The 19,891-nt window shown below is 30.8% G+C and overlaps 2 protein-coding genes across 2 annotated transcripts; both read right to left on the bottom strand.

The window, feature by feature from the left end:
• Window positions 1-8,878: 8,878 nt before the first annotated feature.
• Window positions 8,879-13,719, bottom strand: LOC137813787 (S-sulfo-L-cysteine synthase (O-acetyl-L-serine-dependent), chloroplastic-like). Its single transcript, XM_068616218.1, has 11 exons — window positions 13,425-13,719; window positions 13,175-13,284; window positions 12,838-12,895; window positions 12,431-12,694; window positions 12,154-12,291; window positions 11,570-11,621; window positions 11,394-11,443; window positions 11,042-11,101; window positions 10,445-10,525; window positions 9,391-9,575; window positions 8,879-9,302 (listed from the first exon to the last, which is right to left on the bottom strand). The coding sequence occupies exons 1-10, from the start codon at window positions 13,644-13,646 to the stop codon at window positions 9,495-9,497; spliced, it is 1,116 nt and encodes a 371-aa protein (XP_068472319.1). The 5' UTR covers window positions 13,647-13,719; the 3' UTR covers window positions 8,879-9,302; window positions 9,391-9,494.
• Window positions 13,720-14,113: 394 nt separating this feature from the next.
• LOC137813786 (probable arabinosyltransferase ARAD1) lies at window positions 14,114-17,335 on the bottom strand. Its single transcript, XM_068616217.1, has 2 exons — window positions 15,983-17,335; window positions 14,114-14,904 (listed from the first exon to the last, which is right to left on the bottom strand). Exons 1-2 carry the CDS (start codon window positions 16,967-16,969, stop codon window positions 14,380-14,382), a joined length of 1,512 nt encoding a protein of 503 aa, XP_068472318.1. The 5' UTR covers window positions 16,970-17,335; the 3' UTR covers window positions 14,114-14,379.
• Between the last annotated feature and the right edge of the window lie 2,556 nt (window positions 17,336-19,891).

Below are 19,891 nucleotides of genomic sequence, written 5' to 3'. Positions count from 1 at the left end.
TTGATAATAAAAGTGATGATTTTACTATTATTGTCTTCAAATACAAAATCTATTGAAAATATTCACTACAAGAAAGTCATTAAATAATTAAATAGAGACTAATTTTAGAGACAAAAGTAATTAATCATTATATTAACTAAATTAGATACTATTTTAGAGAATAAAAAAATTATCGGGATCTAAAGTAGTTTCTGCTATTAATAAAGAGTTTCTAAATTGGTATTTAATTAGCTACCAAAATTTTATCTACTAACTTTATAATCTAATTAGTTTGTAATTGGACGAGAGTGTGTAACCGCTGTAATTCTGGTCATGATGGTGGGAGTAGGAGTGTCTAGGGATTTTGCTGTTTTGAAAACAGTAGCAACTGTACAAAAATGGTGGGAAGCAATTTTGGGGTTGTCCAAAGTATAAAATTAGATGTATTGATAGTTTTGATTTATATGGTTTTCTAAAAAAAAAGTAGGAGTGGCATAGTCCTGGGTTGTAAATTCTTCAAATGGTGCGTTGAAGACGTTAACAATGAAAAGGATGCAATTATTGTTAGACAAAGCAACACGATTTGTACTCTAGAAAATGTGTGAATATGTCCAGAAAATGGATTAAGATGTTGTTAGTATAAGTGTGTTTTGTTGTAATTAACATTATAATGTTGTCAATTTAGTTAAAATTCCCATGAGCTATATGTCTCTTTTGGGATTTTGATGTAATGACTTAATGCGATTTTGATGTAATGACTTAATGCAATGAATTTTTTCCCAAATTTTATTTTAGTACTATGTAATGTGTAGTAGTTCAAGAAATGAATGATTATTTGATGTTTTTCCTAAATTTAATTTCATTATTATGTAATGTAAAATGAATTTTAATGATAGGCAATTTTAGTAATATAAAATGAATTAATGAAGCAAAGAAAAGAAGCAAACTCATTTACCATACACCAAAAATTAGTAAATCTAAATTACAATTGTATTGTACACCAGAAAACATAAATGTACTTCCAAAATACATAAATATCACCCTTGAATAATAAGTTTTAAAATACATTGTCATAAAAACGTTGTTGTTTCAAATCATTCAGGGCTTTCAACTGCATCCCCTCCTATTTTTTTAGCTTTATTTTGGTTTTGGGTTTTCCCAATGTTAAACTTGTGGTCCTTAATGTTATGAGATGCTTGAGGTGTTTCTGAAGGTGTTGGTTGGGAACGTGACTGAGTAGGAGAAAATGGTGGAGGGGGTTGGGTTGGACATCGTTAAGATGAACCTAATTGAGATGGATCACTATAAGAAAATCATGAAATAGAAACCAATTTTTAGAGACCAAAATAATTAGTTGCAATAGTAACTAAATTAGAGACCATTTTAGAAACTAAAAAAAAATGGTTTCTAAATTAGTTTATATTATTGTTAAATAGTTTCTAAATTGGTATCTAATTAGCAACCAAGGTTTTAACTACCAATTATTTAGTTTCTAAATTTGGTAGCAAAAACCTTGGTTGCTTGTTGCCCTCCACATTAAACTTTTCAATTTTTTACTTATGAATCTTTTTCTGAAGTTGAAGTATAGATGTCAAACTCAAAAGCGTTGGTATGCTCTAGGTATAGCTCTTGAATGACAAGAAACAAATCCTGTAAAAAATGATAGATACAAAAGTTACATGAAAAATATAAACAAAAACATCAAAAATGGACAATTGCTACATACCTTTTGTTGATCAAACGTGAAAGTCTTGCCATCACATACATTTGCTCCCTCAATTCAATTAAAAGTTGCAAAAACCAGGTCATGTATCTTGCATTCAACCTCCACCACAACATATGCTAGCAGCATTTGTTCATTTGGGTCTCTCATTGCTGTTAACAATTCACCGCCATAATATCCCTTAAAAAATCATCCATCCAAAGCAACGATGGGCATATAGGATATAAAACTATCCTTGCAGGCCTTTAAGCGAACTTAAAATATCTTAAACACTTTCATCCCATTAATGTCTTCAACTTTGACTTTAGTTGTGGAGCCCGGGTTTGAACACAAAAGCTCATGGGTATAGTTGTAAATTAGTTTATACTGCTCCTGGTATGAAGCATGGACATTCTTCAATGCTATTGACATTGCCATTTGTGTCTTTGACTTAGTTATATTGGTGTTCCATTTTTATACAACTTTATTCCGTACATCATTACTTTTGATCTTGAAATTTTGACTTAAGAAGACTTCAATCTCCCACTTAACCATTTGGTACTCAACAAATAAACCTTAAATTGTTGACTACAAGTATGTTCATCATATATTTCCCTTAATTGTCAAGAACTTGTTGAAGGTAAGTACCCATAATATGCTTACCACTGACATTGTCCTTGGACTGCACTACACTTCACCCGAACTCTCCTATTATCATTTTTTATTGTTTTTAAATTCCTCCCTGAATGGACAACATAACATCTTATGGCATCTTTGAATGTTTCCTTGTTTGTAAAATATGTACCTATATCCCACGAGAAATCTGTCATGTTCTTGGGCAGTTTAAAATATGAAAATTGACCATTAGTACTTATATCCTCATCATCACCTTCTTCAACTTCCTCCACATTGTCCAATTGTTCTGATTCCCAGTAAATATCTGACAACTTTCCCTTTTTAGCTTTATATATTCTCCTTTTACCCTTTCATCTCTGTTTTTCCATAAAATTATGAAATTAATACAAATTTGGGAATGAATCATTCTTATTCAAATTATAATCACAAAATATGTAAAAAGGTTTAAATTCAAAAATTAGGGATTATAATATAGTTATTTTATCAATTAATATCCATAAGTGTCTGTATCTTAATATGAAATATTCCGACACTTATCAGTAGTTTTTTTTTATAAAAGTGTTATGATATGCCTTAAATACTCAATTTTATTCAATCAATTCTTTGTTGATAAATAAAACAAAGATATTATAAACATTTTTCTTTTGTGGTTACATGACAACATGCGAAAAATTTGTTGGACTTTGTTCTTGTTTTCATTTGATCTAATAGTTACACACCTACTTCTTCCTACAATCACCTCTTCTTCTCTCTTTAGTTCAACAATTCTTCAATTGCAAATGTACAACTTTGATTATACGCAATCATATTTATTAAAGATTGTTTTCAAGTTATACACTATAAGAAAATCACTAAATAAAAATCAATTTTAGAGACAAAAAATAATTAGTAGTTATATATCACTACAAGAAAATCATGAAATAGAAACCAATTTTTAGAGACCAAAATAATTAGTTACAATAGAGACTAAAATAGAGACTATTTTAGAAACTAAAAAAAAAATTGGTTTCTAAATTAGTTTATATTATTTTCTATTATTGTTAAATAGTTTCTAAATTGGTATCTAATTAGCAACTAAGGTTTTAGATACCAATTATTTAGTTTCTAAATTTAGTCTCTAAAACCTTGGTTGCTAATTAGATACCAATTTAGAAACTATTTAACAATAATAGAAAATAATAGAAACTAATTTAGAAACCAAATTTCTTTTTAGTTTCTAAAATGGTCTCTAATTTAGTTACTATTGCAACTAATTATTTTGGTTTCTAGAAATTGGTTTCTATTTCATGATTTTCTTGTAGTGTATTGACTAAATTAGAGACTATTTTAGAAACTAAAAAAATTATTGGTTTCTAAATTAGTTTTTATTATTGATAAATAGTTTCTAAGTTGATATCTAATTAGCTACTAAGGTTTTAACTACCAATTATTTAGATTCTAAATTTGGTAGCAAAAACCTTGATAGTTAATTAGATACCAATTTAGAAACTATTTATCAATAATAGAAACTATTATAGAAACTAATAATTTTTGTAGTCTCTAAAATGATTTCTAATTTAAGTAATTAATTATTTTTTGTCTCTAAAATTAATTTTTATTTAATAATTTTTTTTTAGGATTAACAAAAGATGAATGAATATCTCTGAAATGACAAATTCATAATCAAAGAAAAACCTTTTAGACAATGTGTGTATACCTCATTTTTGTTTTACTATACATTAAACGTCACCTTAATCCTAAAGTAATATTTGAAAATAGTTCAATGATACAGTTTCAACTTCTGAAGAAAACATTATAGAAAAAAAAAACAAGTATATCTAGGAATAAATATGATTTCCCCTCTCCCAAGTCACTCTCTTTTATTTATTTTATTTTCATGGTCACAGAGTTGGTTTCTCACCTCCCATTCATTCCAAAAAAAGAAAAAAGTGGTTGATGGATACTAATTTGAAAATTGTGTTCATCTTTTAACAATGAATCAACATAGCTAGGTACACGTAATTACTTCTGCAAAAGTAGTGTTGAAACGTGATCTAATGTACTTTTGAAAAGGATGAAGCTATAATTATATGATTCACGTTTAACTTCCATTTTCACCCTTTAGATAACTTTGTAAAATGTGAAATAAAAATTATGGAGTTTCTCAACTAGTTAAACGTGGTGGAGATTCACATTTATCAAAATATGATCAAGTTATAATATTTGGATGTAACACTTCATCTTATTAATAACAAGTTTTATAAAGTTAGACTTATAAATTTAAAGTCTACATTTGAATATGATATTAGAGTTTATATTATCATAATTTAGTTGATTTATTTTGTTTTTTAAATCACATAACTCATAAATATTTATTTTTATATTTGAAATATCAAGTCTTTAATATGTTACGAAGATGTTATATCAACTAGATATAATAAATTGTGAATTTAACTAAGAAATTGATTTTATAAAAAAAGTTAAATTAAATTTAAAACATATTTATATATAATTAATCTATTCTTACGTTCGAGATGATAAATCACTAGTTAAAGAGATATAAGTGTAACCGATGTTTTTTCTTTTCTTTTTTTCATCGCAAAACTATTATTTTTTTAACGGTGTTATAGTATCTTGAAGGAGGAGTACACTATTTAATTATTTAGATTAAATGTACACGTGTCACAAATATTATTTTTTAAATATAAGAAACTTGTTTGACAAAAAATAGGCCATGCCTGTTTCAACATTTCTGCATCTTAAAAATCTAAGTGCGGAACAAAAAATGTATAAATCTTTGTAATAATTTACGAAGAAAATAGAATATCAGTTCCTGTCTCTTTTCTAATGAAGGATTTAAGTTTTAAAAAATTGAATTGGTAGTAGGAGATAATAGATTTATGATAGAGATGCAATGTTTTAATGAGAATTGAACCAGTTAGGTTACTACACTTGCACACGTATTTAACTGCAAAATCCAGTATAAGAAACATAATTCAATAATCTATCTTTAAATTATCACAATAATTAAGTGAAAATAAATGCTAATGGTGTGAAAATTCCCACCAGTAATAAATCTGTTTGCTTCATTGCTATTATAATTTTTACCTAACATTGCATGGCTGTCATGTGAAATAAGATAAGTTGCATTTGTTAGATCCTCATGAATATGCCTTCACTTTTCTGCAAAACAAAAGACAAACTCCACACCTGGGACCACAACACCATGCCAAGTAGACCTTCATACTTCCATTAATCTTAATTTCATCTCTTTTTCTATCATATATTATTATCTTATAATTACAACACCAAATTAATTTTCATCTCTGATTCAAACTTTATATCATCTAGATACATGTAATATGAAAATGACTCGAATGAATCATTCTTCTGTACGTGAAAGGATATTAGTTATTTTTTAAATATTGTTAGTCTCTTTTAAATTTTATTATTTTTTTATTGCAAACTGTTAACAACTTCAACTACTTTCAATGAGTAATGAAGTGCACCTCAATTTGAATCAATTTTACATAAATAATGACATATTCTAATAATTTACATATTACAAGAGATGTGTTATTGATCATAAACAAAAATCAATTTTGTGTTATATTAAAGGACGGAAAATATATTTAACAGGTTAATCTATATTTGGGGTAGGAGTATTTTTAATACAATTCACACTTAAACTCAAATTTAAAGAAATAAAAAAATCATTATCTAACAAAAAGTTGAGTCCCAAGATGAAACCTTTTAATTAAATGTTTGAATATGAATGAAAGAAGGAGAGTTTGTTTTCCATTAGGGCATGAGAAACATAGGAGTGAAATTTTTCTCTTTAGTTGAGTGTTGATTGAAAGAAGTGAGGAAATGAAGACTAAACGGGGCAACCTACTAAATCATTGTTATTGCCCAATTACAAATGTGATCCCACTGCCTTCAATGCAATTTATGTTTGTCCTGTTCCTAAAATATAATTAAAGCCATTGGGTTCTATTTTTGTGTTCTCTCTCCTTTCTATTGTAAATCAACATCTATGCAATAAAGTGGAAAATGAAGTGGTTTGCTTACTACAAGTCCACAGCATTTAATTGGCCTTCAAATTAGGCTAACCATATGGACCAATGATGGTAGAAAAGGAGTGCCACTTTCTTCAAATTATAATAGGGATCATAATGGACCAGTAATAAACTTTTTCTTGATGCTAACCTTGTATACAAAATTGCATGTATTCTTGCTGTATCACCAAAAACAAAAGGAAAAGAAAATGTCACTCAGCTACAACATATATTTAAATTATGCATGTTCAAATTTTAACAGTACCTCATTTTAGAAAAGACAAATTTGGTAATCATGACATCGTTGTATGCTAGAATGGACTTGGTGAGACAGCTTGTTAATTACAGGTGAACCAAATGTTTTTAAACTTGAATTATGATTCTTATCAGAGATGAAAAATGGGCAAACTGCTATATAGTCACTCAAATCCGTGTCACTAATATTTTGGTTCATAATTAATTATTTCCCAATATCTCTTTTTCATAGTAATTTAGATGAGATAATAACCAACAATAGTATCTCCAAATAGTGCTGAGTGTTAATATGAAATTCATTGTGTAATTGTTCTTCTTAATCAAATTCAATTTGGAAATCCTATAATCTGCACCTGTCAACTTCAGAAAGCACGTGGTACAACCGATGGACATTTTTAAAGTGTTAGATGTAATAAATTTTCACCAAAATCATACGGATTTTACCATTGTACATTAAGATTTTAGGAATGCAAACATGAAAAATATGAATTGCCAAAAAACTGATAAGAGTATATGAACAGCCAATTGTCAAATAGCAGCAGCTACTAAGATAACAATTTTCTGCATTAAATTTTCCATGGTAACTTTCAGTTATCTCCCTGTGTTTTTGTTATTACATCTTCAAAACATCATCATTGCCTTCTTCATCAAGCTTTGAATTTACCTGCAAATAAATTAGGTAAATCAGAAATAGCATACCATCCGAGAAAGAACTTAAAATTGCAACAATAGTCAAAGGACTTGAGTTTGAGAAAAACATATTGCAATCAATATAAACAAATAAATGTATTTAGATATAATATATAAAAACCCAAGTGAACCTTCCGAGTAATCAATTTCTTCTGGAGTTGTCTTCTCAATCTCATCTCCATGGTCCAAAGCACCACATTGTCCCTAGCCCCGCCTGGACCATCAATAGCACAAAATTAGAGTAATGCTCACAATCACTTCAGAAATGCAAGTTTGTGTTAGTGTTGTCTTCGGTTTGTCCATGCTGAGGTGATTTCAGAACCAATTCAAAGTAAAAAAAGTTAAACAGATTTATAAAAAAACTGCTTTTAACTAAAATAGTGGTTCATGTGATAAAGTTATCAAATAAAAGCTTCGAATAGATCATGTATAGAAATATTTCTAATGCAATTAAGAAATGTAATCGTCCAACATTTCTATCACTTTCATAAAAAAAGTATGTTATAAACATGTAGGACAAGATTAAGCATCACTAAACAGACTTTTGTCTGCAATCACATGGGGCTGATGATGAAAGATTGCTCTATAGGTCTCTATATTTTAAAGCTGCTATAGTTATATATAGATGGTGGGAGCAACAAGATTGAACATGAGAACTCGTGGTTGCTCTATTCCTCCCTAACCCCAATAGAGCAGACATCAACTGACAATTCAATCCAAGAGAAGGAATAGAGGAAAAAAGACATTAAATTCAAAAAAAAAAAAAAGATTGCAAGTTCTCAGAAGTTCATTTAGCAAAAGTTTTTCGGGTAAAGGGTTATGACAAATGGTCAGTTCACAATGGAACCCCCATTTTCTTGAATAGTTTGCTTCCGGTTGGAAATGATATAAGGAAAAATATGGGTATACTTAAACTCATGGAATTTTAAAGTACTTTTGTAATTCCATATCAGTTTTTAACCCTGAAAGAAGAATTCGTGTTGGGTGCAAGACTTTCCAAATTAAATTCACCATTACATGTAATTTTAAAAATCATGCATATTTTATAAATAAGAGAATGCAAAACAGCTTATGGCATAGACAACATGGACTACTTACAACATACTCATCAAGATTGATAATTTAATGCGACTATTTTGCATTTTTATTTTAATACATACAAGCTCAGGTTGGTCTATTTTCTGCAAAAATTAAGGAGGCAATTACTTATATTTTTATTTTTTTAAATTATACAACTATTAGTACTTTTTTTCAGTCTATGGATCGACAGTAGATTGAAACGCCTGCTATGGATTTTGTCTTGGAGAGATGAGATTTATTTGTAATCATCACAAAACTGGGAGTAGTGGCAAATCTTTCATACTTCATACATAATCGGTGCAACCGGGCAAATGAAAGCTATCCTAACCGTTTGTTTACTTTTTATTATATCCAGCGGTTGATAAGCAAAGAGATCAAGTACCCTCGTGCTAGACACAACTTTTCTGGATGAAAACTAGTGTAACTAACCCTGTTGAAACTCATTTTGGAAAAAAGTTTTTGAATTGAAACTCGTAAACTTAAATTATCACTAATAAAGTAAAGCACAAAGGAATTTTCCCCTTACATTCGATGCTTTGAAATATAGTTCTTTCTTTGTCATTCTGAGAAGATATAATGGGTACGGAAGCACTAATTTGGTGAGTAAACAATGGTATAGAACACTGACAAACCATCGTCAACCAGACAAACCGTAATGCTTCCATATCTACATAATATATAAAATACATAGTCTGATAATAGTAAATAGGAAAAAGAATGCTAACCATTCTGCAGGACATTTGAATACTATTCATCATTGATATTGGGGAAGGGAAAGTGAAGAATAACGAAAAGAATAGACCACGCTAGATTACCACTAAAAAAAATGAAAATACATAAGACATTGTACATCATGTAAGTTCCCCCATTTAGCTTCGTGAAAGACCTCAGCTTCAAAATTGTGCTTTGTTGGAATCATGCATCTGATGCATAAAATCCAAAGATTAAAACATACAGAAGACAGGTTTATCTAGTAACATTGATTCTATCCAACAGTGTGAATATATATACCTATACAAAGCAAAAGGCAGCTGCTACTTCTTTGAATGGCAGTGCCATGAGAGCAGCTTCAATCTTCAATTGGCTATTGTCCTCGTTAAGGTAGAATCTAAATTTTACATTTTCTGAACCTCTTCGTAGATAGATTGGAAGAGAGCAGTAGAAATATATCTCTCACCGAAACTCGGAAAAATAACCTTCAATGTCCAAAATAAGTGGTGAAGAAAGAATCAATGGCTTTATTGGTAGATAAAAGAATAATTTATCAGGAAAGTAGTAAAATAGAACATCTAAATTCATGAATTATGTATACACTACACTTGTGCTCTCTAAATTTCCAACTTTGCTAATTCTTGGGCAACATCAAGCCAAGTTTCCTATGCACTTATTTATTGTTACACTTTAATGTTTTGCCGTCAATTGCCAGTTCTATCAACAGAAGCACAGAAAACCAACTTCCGTCTGTCCCAAATTCAATTTGCCCTTAGCCATTGATATTGCAATTTTTAAAACCAAATGAAGACAGAAGTATCATGATTCCACAGAAATTTTGCTCAGATAGAAGAGGCTAATTTTGCAGGGAGTCATAATAATCTAATTAAAAAGGAGAAAAGAATAGCAAAGAATAAGCATGCTTAACAAACAACATATCCTGGGAGGTCGGGACCAAAGAACACTACAAGAAATATTGATGATAGTCTCCCTAAAAAACCCACACAAAGACTAAAAGGGAGACTCTATTTAGTGTCTCCCTTTTAGTCTTTGTGTGGGTTTTTTGGGGAGGCTAACATCAATATTTCTTGTAGTGGAAGACGCAAAAAAGCATAATAAACTACTGAGTTCAACATTCAACAACTCAAGCTAAACACAAGCACTAAAGTGATCAGAGAGAGACATGTCTCTAGGCAGAACACATATTAGTTGTTTGTGAGAGAAAATCTCTAAGTTTCATTTTATTCTATTAATTCAATTTTCAATACCTATTCTTATATAAAATATGTCCAATAAATCTAATGGAAACAACAAAAGAAAGCCAAAATATTTGAGAAATTGGAAATAAACTCACCACAATAAGTTTCCCAGAATTCTCAGGCCGTCTTGCTAAATTTATGGCAGCAGCAGCTGCAGCTCCTGAAGAAATCCCAACCTAGACAGAAATTTGAATTAATTATGATAAAATCCATTCTGAAAATTATAAACCACAACTTGGTAGTTTATAATGACTTGCAATAACCAGCAACATACAAAACTAAGCATGAAAAAATGTCAAACCAATATTTAATATGCAGACAAAATATACATGGAAAGCTAAATGCAGATCACATTCTTCAGTTTATAGGCATTCATAATATCAAAATATTGTAAGAGTTTGCTGACAATTGATATTAAGATATGAAACATAAAAACAAATTATATAGAAAGATATTTACTAGTAAACCCGCATTCTAGTATTTTAACTAGTAAGCATCCGTCAGTTAGATCCTTAACTATGCAAAATTTTCATTTACTACTTTTCAATGAAATGGAACGTGGAAATGAAGTGAAAAGGCACTACAATGAATTACTTTTTTGTCGAATAAAGTAAGGATTTTGTGAAGTAAAGGACAAAGTGACCAACAGTTACAGTCTCAAGGACTAGAATAAGGGTATACTCAATATTTACCAGTAAACCTTCTTTCAATGCCAATCTCCTTGCCATTTCAATAGCTTCAACATTTGTAACCTGTTCTTTCATGTGTTAAGATAATTAATTACTTTGAATAATCTATTTCTGCAAATTATAAGATAACAACACTGCATAATTAGAAAAGAAAAGCCACTAAAGAAATAACTGGAAAGAGTTTAGTTGATGACACTCCAGATAAAGCAATTAAATCATATGTAGATGACTCCAAAATTGAACTAATGACCTAAATTCATGAAACAAAGCTTGTTGTTCCTTAGTATAGAAATACCAAATCCAAAGAGAAATAAAGAGATAAAGAGAAAGTGAGAGGACAATAACTTCTTTTTACCTTGATAACCTCATCAAGCAGTTTGACATCCAAAATGCTTGGCATGAAACCTACAATAAACTCTCTTACAGTCAGAAGCTGACAAGAAAATATGTTTTATGTGAATATTGGCCTAGAAACTAATAATCTGAAGAGAGGCCAATATACAATTCATAAACTTTGTAAAATATTCATACCAGGACTGTCACCCGAAACTACACCTCTGTCTGCAGGTTCCACCCCAACCACCTATGCAAGACACAATATACCACATTTTTAACACTAGGTTAAACAAAATAGAACAGATAAAGCATTACTTTCACATAACATGTAAGAAGCACAAGCCAATAATTGTCTATCATAAGCCTAATAATACACCCAGGCATGTCACACAAACGACACAATTTAAGTCATCCCGGACAATGTTTCCTACAATTCATGGTTTAATCAAATGTAAGTTGGAATAGTCAAACTAATATTTTTTGTGTTTCTTCTGGATCTTTTTTCCTTCCTTATTCACTCTCCGTCCCTCTCCCTCTCTCTGCCAACAAAGAAATACAGAGCCAAGTTCCTAGAGGTTTGGAATATGAGAAATATAAAGTGCAAGCTGACTAATTCAATAACTACATAAAATTTCTTTTAATACAAAAGAAGTGATGATTATGGGATTTGAATTCAGGAAATGATATACTTAGTAGTGGGAGTTAGTACCACAGGACCAATAAGTATATATCATTCAAATTGAAATAACAAGTAAACGCATATAAAATGAATATCAAACCTCTATATTTTGGTTCATCATTTTCAGATAACGTCCGGTGCCCGTAATGGTGCCACCAGTTCCAATCCCGGCAACCAATACATCAACATTACCCAGGGTATCCTCCCATATCTCTGGCCCTGTAGTTTCGAAGTGTATCTGTAATTTGTGCATATAAATCTTAATAACACGCAACTTAATTTATATTGTAATTTCTATTTTCACTAATGCACTAAATAATTCAAAATACAGAGAGTAATAAGTTGAAGGTCTTACAGCAGATGCATTAACACTTAACCTTGGTATTAGTCATATTATCAAACTGTCGAAACATGTAAGCGTCAGGCGTTCTGCGTACAATTTCTTCAGCTTTGTCAACTGCCCCTTTTAACCCCTTCTCAGCATCAGTCAAAATAACCTCTGCACCAAATGCACGTAAAAGGATTCTCCTCTCAATGTTAACAGAAGCAGGCATTGTGACTATAAGTTTGTACCCTTTTGTTGCTGCAACAAAAGCAATGCCAAGTCCTGTATTTCCCGTAGTTGGTTCAACCAAAACGGTCTGCGAGAATACATGATTAGGAACGTAAAGAAAATTCAAGATTCAATGCCTTGGATTTGAACAAACTATTACATCACAATACAGTAAGTTTAAAAATAGCAAATATTACATTGATCCGTACACAAAAGATATTCATTATTTACCTTCTCCGGAGAAATTGTTCCAATCTCTTCAGCATTGGATAACATACTATAGCCAATTCTGACATTTTGAATAATAACAGATATTAATACATAAAAGAAATTGCAAAGTGAAAATCATGCAATGTGGAAAACTTCTAATCAAATGAAGTCCCTCTAGGAGAGGAAAATAATTTAAAAAAATGAAATAAGTTTTTTTATAAGTTAAAATTAGTTTACGGCACAAGTTAAAAAAAATTCTCTTAAGATACTTAAGAAGAACCTCATCTCCTTTTTTAAGTCAATAGAGCATCAGCGAACATATGTATATGTGTGTGTATGCATCGTTGTAACCTACTACCTGTCCTTAACACTGCGACAAGGTTGCATAGACTCGAGTTTGGCAGCAATGTTAGCCACACAACCCTCCGTAACTTTATTCAGGTAAACCATAGGCGTATTTCCAATCAACTGCACAAATTCGTAAAATCGTTAAAAACTAAAACAGAAGAAATTGCAGAAACATGAAGTAATTAACTAAATGGTTAAATTAAAATGTTACAGCAGCAATAAAAAATGTGTTGAAATTGCGAAGGGAAGTAGGAAGGAACCTGAGTGACATCTTCGGCAATGTTGACGGTGTCAAACCCTTGTCTGGTGGAGTGCACTAACGGAGTAGAAGGTCTGGTGGCCGGGGCGGCGGCGAGGGTGTGGTGTGGTTGAGAACGAGTATAGGGTTTGACAGTAACAAAACGGTGTGGTTGGACGAAAGGAGGAAGCGGTGGAGGGGGAGAACACCAACACGGTGATGAAGAAGATAGCGCCATTTTCATTCTTAGACACACTCACTTTCTTTAAGATTTAAGATGGGTTTTGTTATTTTTATTCTTCCATCATCTATTGGCACGTGTGCAAGTTTCAACTCTTTTTGGACCCATTTCCTAATTGCTAAAACCATTATCTACACTAAACAACAAATTAACTAACAAATATAAAATAAAAAAAATTAACATATGAATTAAAATTTAACATTTTATTATTTATTAATGTAAATGACGATAGAATGATTTTTTATTGCATAAAAGTAGCCTATATAAATAATAAATATATGCATATTAAAATAATGAATAGGAATACTTGCTATCCACTCTACTAAAATAATAATGATTATGTTTAGATTTTGATTTGCTTAAGAGGTATTTTTCTTTTAAGAATTAAAATACACTATAATATGTTTTGATCAAAGATTCTTACACAAAATCTTTTAAGAAAATCTTCACAAGTAGAACTAAAACGTTGATGACTCAGCAAGATAAAGGTTCATGAAATCAAGAGCAAACACAGTTTGATTGTACATCCCCAAGAAGTGTTACCAAATTGGCTAAATCCTCTTTCCTATGAGTCAGGTAAGTAAGAAGGTTACAATACATTGTGAACAGAAAAATCATCTCTACAAACGTATATAATATAACTATGGGATGTTCATATTCTAACATTTCTAAAGGGCAAACCTAAAGTCATTTCCCACGATATCTATGGTCACAATCCAAACAAAGAAGCATGCATTTATTTGTATTTAGCTGCTGCAGGTATTGATCTGAAAAACCTTCTAGACCTGTTAGTTTTCAACTTCATGAAAGGAACCTTGCGTTTCACAGCCTGCCAAATCATTTGGACAGCATCACCCTCCTTGGAAGGGAACTGAAACTCAAAGAAACTCTCAACCTCTTTCAACCTGTTCCACATCTTGGTCCATTCTTCCTCCCCAATGCTCCTCATGAAGTTTATCAGATACCTCTTTTTCAGGGCGTCTCTGGTGCGCACAAATATGCAGAACTCAGAGTAGTCAAGGACATCCTCGTATGGCAGCTCGATTTCGTCACTGATGATCACAGGGACACAGTGACTGGCTATGGCATCAAACAAGCGGTTTGATGAAGGGGTGTCTCCAGCTATGTTCAGGCAGAACTTGGAAGAACGCATGCCTTCTGTGGCTTTTTTCACTCCACCCTTTTGAACACTCCCAAATGAAAAATGCACATCCTTTTCGCTTTTCAGAAGATAGTATAGCTCATGCCGAACATGACCTCCCTGAATCAGTATGAGAACAAAACAGGCTCAACTTCAGCTCAACCGATTTACATACAATATTTCAAAAGCTTAGAAAATGAAACTACACAAGTTTCATGTGGTTTCAAGAGTACCTTTAAACTTATCTCCTATCAGATTTTGAGTTTCACCTAATTATCTGTCTAACAAGGATTATCAAAATGGAACACAAAATTTTAATTACAAGATAGATTTGAATACAATTTTTTTTATAAATATATCAGTTTTTACTTTTAGCTCATAATGTCCATAATGTTAGAGGACATTGTTAGCTATTTGTGTCCATTAATGCTGGTGTTAGAAAACTTATATACGAGACCATATGTACGAAGTATTGTTTTGTAATGTGGCAACTAAGAATGTCAAGTGTTTCTTAACATGACTGATACCAACTGCATCCATAAATGAATGTTCACCAAGTAAACATTATGAGAGATATTATGACACAACAACTTATAGGTGTGAAGTTTCAAAAGAGAACCTGTGGTTCTCAGCATAAGCTGAAAATATGAGATCATTTCATTAATTTCATCTGCAGCTATGAGATATTGATTTTATTTATAGAAAATAAAAATAAGTTAAGAATACTTTAGCCCTTGTGTATGTGATGCAATCTGAGGAGCATTTTAGAACAGAAATACCTAAACATTAAACATTAGCAGAGTAATAAAAATTATTCCAGATAAATCCAGGAAATAATTTTGTTAACTGCATTATGTATTCATTATGCAGAGGATGGAGGTGGGTTTACAAGACAAACTATTCAAAGTTCTAGTTTTGTCAATAAAACACAACTCTAGCCTCTGCATTTACCCCCTTTAAAGTGCCAACATCTAGTAGTTGTGTACAATTATGTAACAAAGCTGACCAATTAAAACACAGTTTTTCCAAACAAAGAATTAGTTGTGCTGAATATTGATATTGCATCAAACAAAAATGAAGAATGAAAGGAAAGAGATTCAACAACTTGTTGGTCTGATACAAAATTATGATGTAAAGACAGAAAGGAAAGATTCAACAAACTAAAAAACCAAGACATCAGAGAGTGAAAGAAACATACATCTTTTCTGTATATAGCTCCTTGGAAGTACAGCAATATTGGACGGCTATCAAAACTGGATTGATCATTATCATAGGATCCAACCACATGTTTGTAAGGTGCAATCACATCTTTCTCAACATTGGCTACATTGGGAGGATACCTCCCAAAATCTGAGAGTATGAAAGTTCCTGGCCACAACTTAGTTCTTGCATCTAACATACTATTTGGATGGTGAGCCAAGATGACATGGTCCTTCCCCCCTGACCTCTTCCATTCCTCTTGTGCTGTAACATAATTCACCAACTTTTCCTGCAGCACCTTGTTCCTGCTTCTCTTCTCATGTGGGCCAGTTTTAGAAAACCGATTATAACAAAGAGAGGAAAAAAATGGCACAAATATTACATCCGCTTCACTAGAGTTTCTAACTCTCATCACACTCTTTGCTTTAGATGGTGCTTCAGCTTCAGGTAGTTCTGAAGCAAGAAGATCCATAGTTAGCCAATACTCTATACTATGCTGCAAATTCAACCCTCCAGGGTAATGGGGTGATACAGCTTTGATATCAGGCCAAACACCGTTAGCATTCTCTTGAGGCTTCCAATCCAATAGTCCAAAATGGAACTCAGGAGGCAAATCATACATGAAAACTCTCAGCATACTTGGTTTGCATTTCACATCTTGTTCTTCCGGCACGTATTGTTGTAATTGTTGTTGTGCCCCATCATGTGTTGCTGTCGTCGTTGCTGCTGCTTGTATACTGTCACCGAGTATTGCTCTATTACCAAACGAAGTTTCTACTTCTTCATTTTTTTGCTGCACTGGATCAGAATATGCGTCGTTGGAGGAAGAGAAAAGGCTGGAGTTAGACGTGGCATCCGGGCGCGTGGAACGCAGAACAAACAACCACGACAACATGAACAACAACGTTGTCATTGCAAAGAAAAAACACAAGGTCTTCTTTGAAACAACCTTGATGGCAGAGCCAGGCACGGTTCTCTCAACCATTGTAACAACAGCATTCCAATCAATCAGAGTTGGAACCAAGTGATGTTTGGTGTCTGAAACAGTCACAATCACATAAAATAGCCATAAGGGTCCATGAATGGTTGTTGCTGGTGACAGAAGAAAAGAAGAAGAAGAAGAAGAAGAAGAAGAAGAAGAGTTTGTAATTGGTGTTGTTTCTCTTTGTTTATTGTGTGTGTGTGATAGATATAAGAGCGAGAGAATAGGGTCTAACTGTGGAAGCGTTCTACTCGGTTAAAGGGTCTCCACGTTTTTGGTACAAATGAATCAATCTGAAACAACTCTTTGCATCGTCGATTTCAGAAGGAGACAATTTTGTGATATGAAAATAGTAGAAAAGTTTAACGTGAAAGTATGTGCCAATATTAGTTTAGTATTAGTAGTACTCTCCATAACTACACCGTGCCGTGTAATCTCACCAACACGTATAACTTTCGAAACCCAATTAATTGCTATTCTTTATCTTATCGCTAATTTTAACCGCAATTCAAAAATATTTCAACTTTCTTATTTTCTTTATCTTTTTAAACAAAATTAATTCATAAACTCCTGCAATTTAATTCCAACTTGGAAATCAGTTAGATAATGAAAATAAAAAATATGAAAAAATAGAACAAATAATAAAATTTATGTAAATTAAAATTAGAGTATTTGAAGTTTGTCTCTCCCCCACCAAGTAATCTCAAGTTTATCCTCATCATGAAAACTTGATACCGTTATCCTAAAAAGTCTTTATATTATTTAGAAGTCAAAATAACAATAATTTATAAACATAAACTCGAGTCCAATTAAGAAAGTGGATAAAATCTATTAATATAAATATTCAATGTATAATTTAAATTGTAATCTTTTATATTATTTTTCTAAAAAATATATTTTATTTTTCTTCACTTAAAACTGTTAAAAAAAATTATCTCAACGCGTGTCTTAAGTATTATTAAAAAAGTTAAAACCTGAGAATCTTGAATCAATTACCTTTTGTGTAATACAGTTTCAAATTGTGGGTTTTGAAAGCTAAAAAAAAAAATCTTGTTTACAAAATAAATTTTCAGTTTTATCGCAAAATTTATGAGATTTTCAAAATTAAATGTCAACTCTTAAATCTAAACCACTCTCTTACAGACATATATTACTGATTCAAAAAGAGTTCAACTTGATTCCAAACAGAAGGTTTCAGGTTTCAACTGTATAAATGAAATAGAAAGCATAATTAAAAAGAGAAATTATATTATAAGTAAAACCGAAATAAATTTTAAAACAATTTTGAACTAAAGATAATTTAAACTTAAAATTAAATTTAATTCAGCTCTATTTTAATCCAACATGTTCTATTTTTTACTTTAAAATATACATTTAAAAACTATTAAACAAAATATAATTAGATATTATGTATGATCAGTTATTTAATTTCAAGATATTATACATTTAGTTCCTCAATTTGATACAATTATTTTTTAGTCCTTAAAAAATATACTTACGCAAATTAGGCTTCCACAAAAACAAAATTATTTTTTAGTCCTTTAAATGAAATATGCAAAAATTAATTAGTCATAAAAGAAATAATGTTGGTCTCTTTCCCTCTGTTACAACTTATCATGGAGAAGATCATGTGTGCATTTCCTCACTCATCAGACCAAATTCTATAATTGGAAAAGGGAGTTTTATCTACAATAAAAACAATATTTTCAATAATCATTATTGATCAAGTCATTGTTGGTATATGAATTTTCAACATCGGTTTGAATTGTCATCATATATAATAACAATTATATTTTCAATTCAATCATCATTTTATATGGTCATCCTTTTCCTAAATTAGATTTAAGTGTCAAGCATATGGTAACAATTATCGTCCTTACTAGTTGGTTTTATAATACTAATTCCATTTTATGTTATTTGTCACAATTTATTCAATCAGAATATTACAAAATTTACAATATATAGGTTTATTATCATTTATAATCATGTTAGAAATTCTCCTTAATATAATGCAAGACATTTATAACTCAAAATTGTCTAACATTATAAAAGATATAAAAAAAACAATTTAAAATAAATATTACAAAGGACAATTATTTTAACATAAAAACATATACTAAATTTATGAAATTAATCAAGTCTAAAAACTAATCTAATATGTTATAAAAGTTAATAAATTATGTTGTCCCTTGTCAATATGATGTAGTTAATTGCTTCATAGTTACAGAGCTATATATTCATAAAATCGTACAAGACATAATAATTTTAAAATAGTTTATTTATTAATAAATTAGTAAAATATAATAAATCAGTACAAACTCTTCTAATTCCACTTCGCATGATGATCATCATTTATTGAATTACATAATAGCTACATTCGTAGTTCTTAATTTGTTTGTTATATTATAACTCAATACAAACATAACTAACACATTTAATTGATTGTGTCTACCATTGTCATGGGGTAGAAGAATAGGAAGAAATTGAAAGGTAAAGCCAATTCAAAAAACATATGTAATTACTACAAAGAACCAGGTCATTAGAAGAAAGATTGTCCATATGAGACAAAGATTCTTTGGTTGTTACTGTTTAAACTAATCCAATGTTTGATGAAGATTGTTTGGTGCTTGAGTTATGCTATTAGTGGGATTACTCTAGAGTATTTATTCTAGATTGTGGTTGTACTTTCCATATGTTCTCAAACAAGAGTTGGTTTGAGACATATGAGGAGAGGGTTGGTGCTATTATGTTCATTACAAGAAAAACATGAAATAGGAACCAATTTTAGATACAAAAAATAATTAGTTGTTATAGTAACTAAATTAGAGACCATTTTAGAAACTAAAAAAAATGGTTTCTAATTAGTTTCTATTATTGTTAAATGGTTTCTAAACTGGAATCTAATTAGCTACCAATGTTTTCACT

The sequence above is a fragment of the Phaseolus vulgaris genome, chromosome 1 (genome assembly GCF_000499845.2).
Source record: "Phaseolus vulgaris cultivar G19833 chromosome 1, P. vulgaris v2.0, whole genome shotgun sequence".
Lineage (NCBI taxonomy): Eukaryota > Viridiplantae > Streptophyta > Magnoliopsida > Fabales > Fabaceae > Phaseolus > Phaseolus vulgaris.
The sequence above is the reverse complement of the archived record's forward strand: the minus strand, read 5'-3'. Positions and strand labels throughout refer to the sequence as shown.

What these genes read in the sequence shown, in the direction of transcription:
- LOC137813786 (XM_068616217.1), bottom strand. Translation starts at nt 16,969, where the DNA reads ATGGTTGAGAGAACCGTGCCTGGCTCTGCCATCAAGGTTGTTTCAAAG. An exon ending in GAGCTATATACAGAAAAGAT is followed by an intron (nt 14,905 to 15,982) that starts GTATGTTTCTTT and finishes ATACTGATTCAG; the next exon opens with GGAGGTCATGTTCGGCATGA.
- LOC137813787 (XM_068616218.1), bottom strand. Translation starts at nt 13,646, where the DNA reads ATGAAAATGGCGCTATCTTCTTCATCACCGTGTTGGTGTTCTCCCCCT. An exon ending in GAACAATTTCTCCGGAGAAG is followed by an intron (nt 12,695 to 12,837) that starts GTAAATAATGAA and finishes GTATTCTCGCAG; the next exon opens with ACCGTTTTGGTTGAACCAAC. An exon ending in ATAATATGACTAATACCAAG is followed by an intron (nt 12,292 to 12,430) that starts GTTAAGTGTTAA and finishes CACAAATTACAG; the next exon opens with ATACACTTCGAAACTACAGG.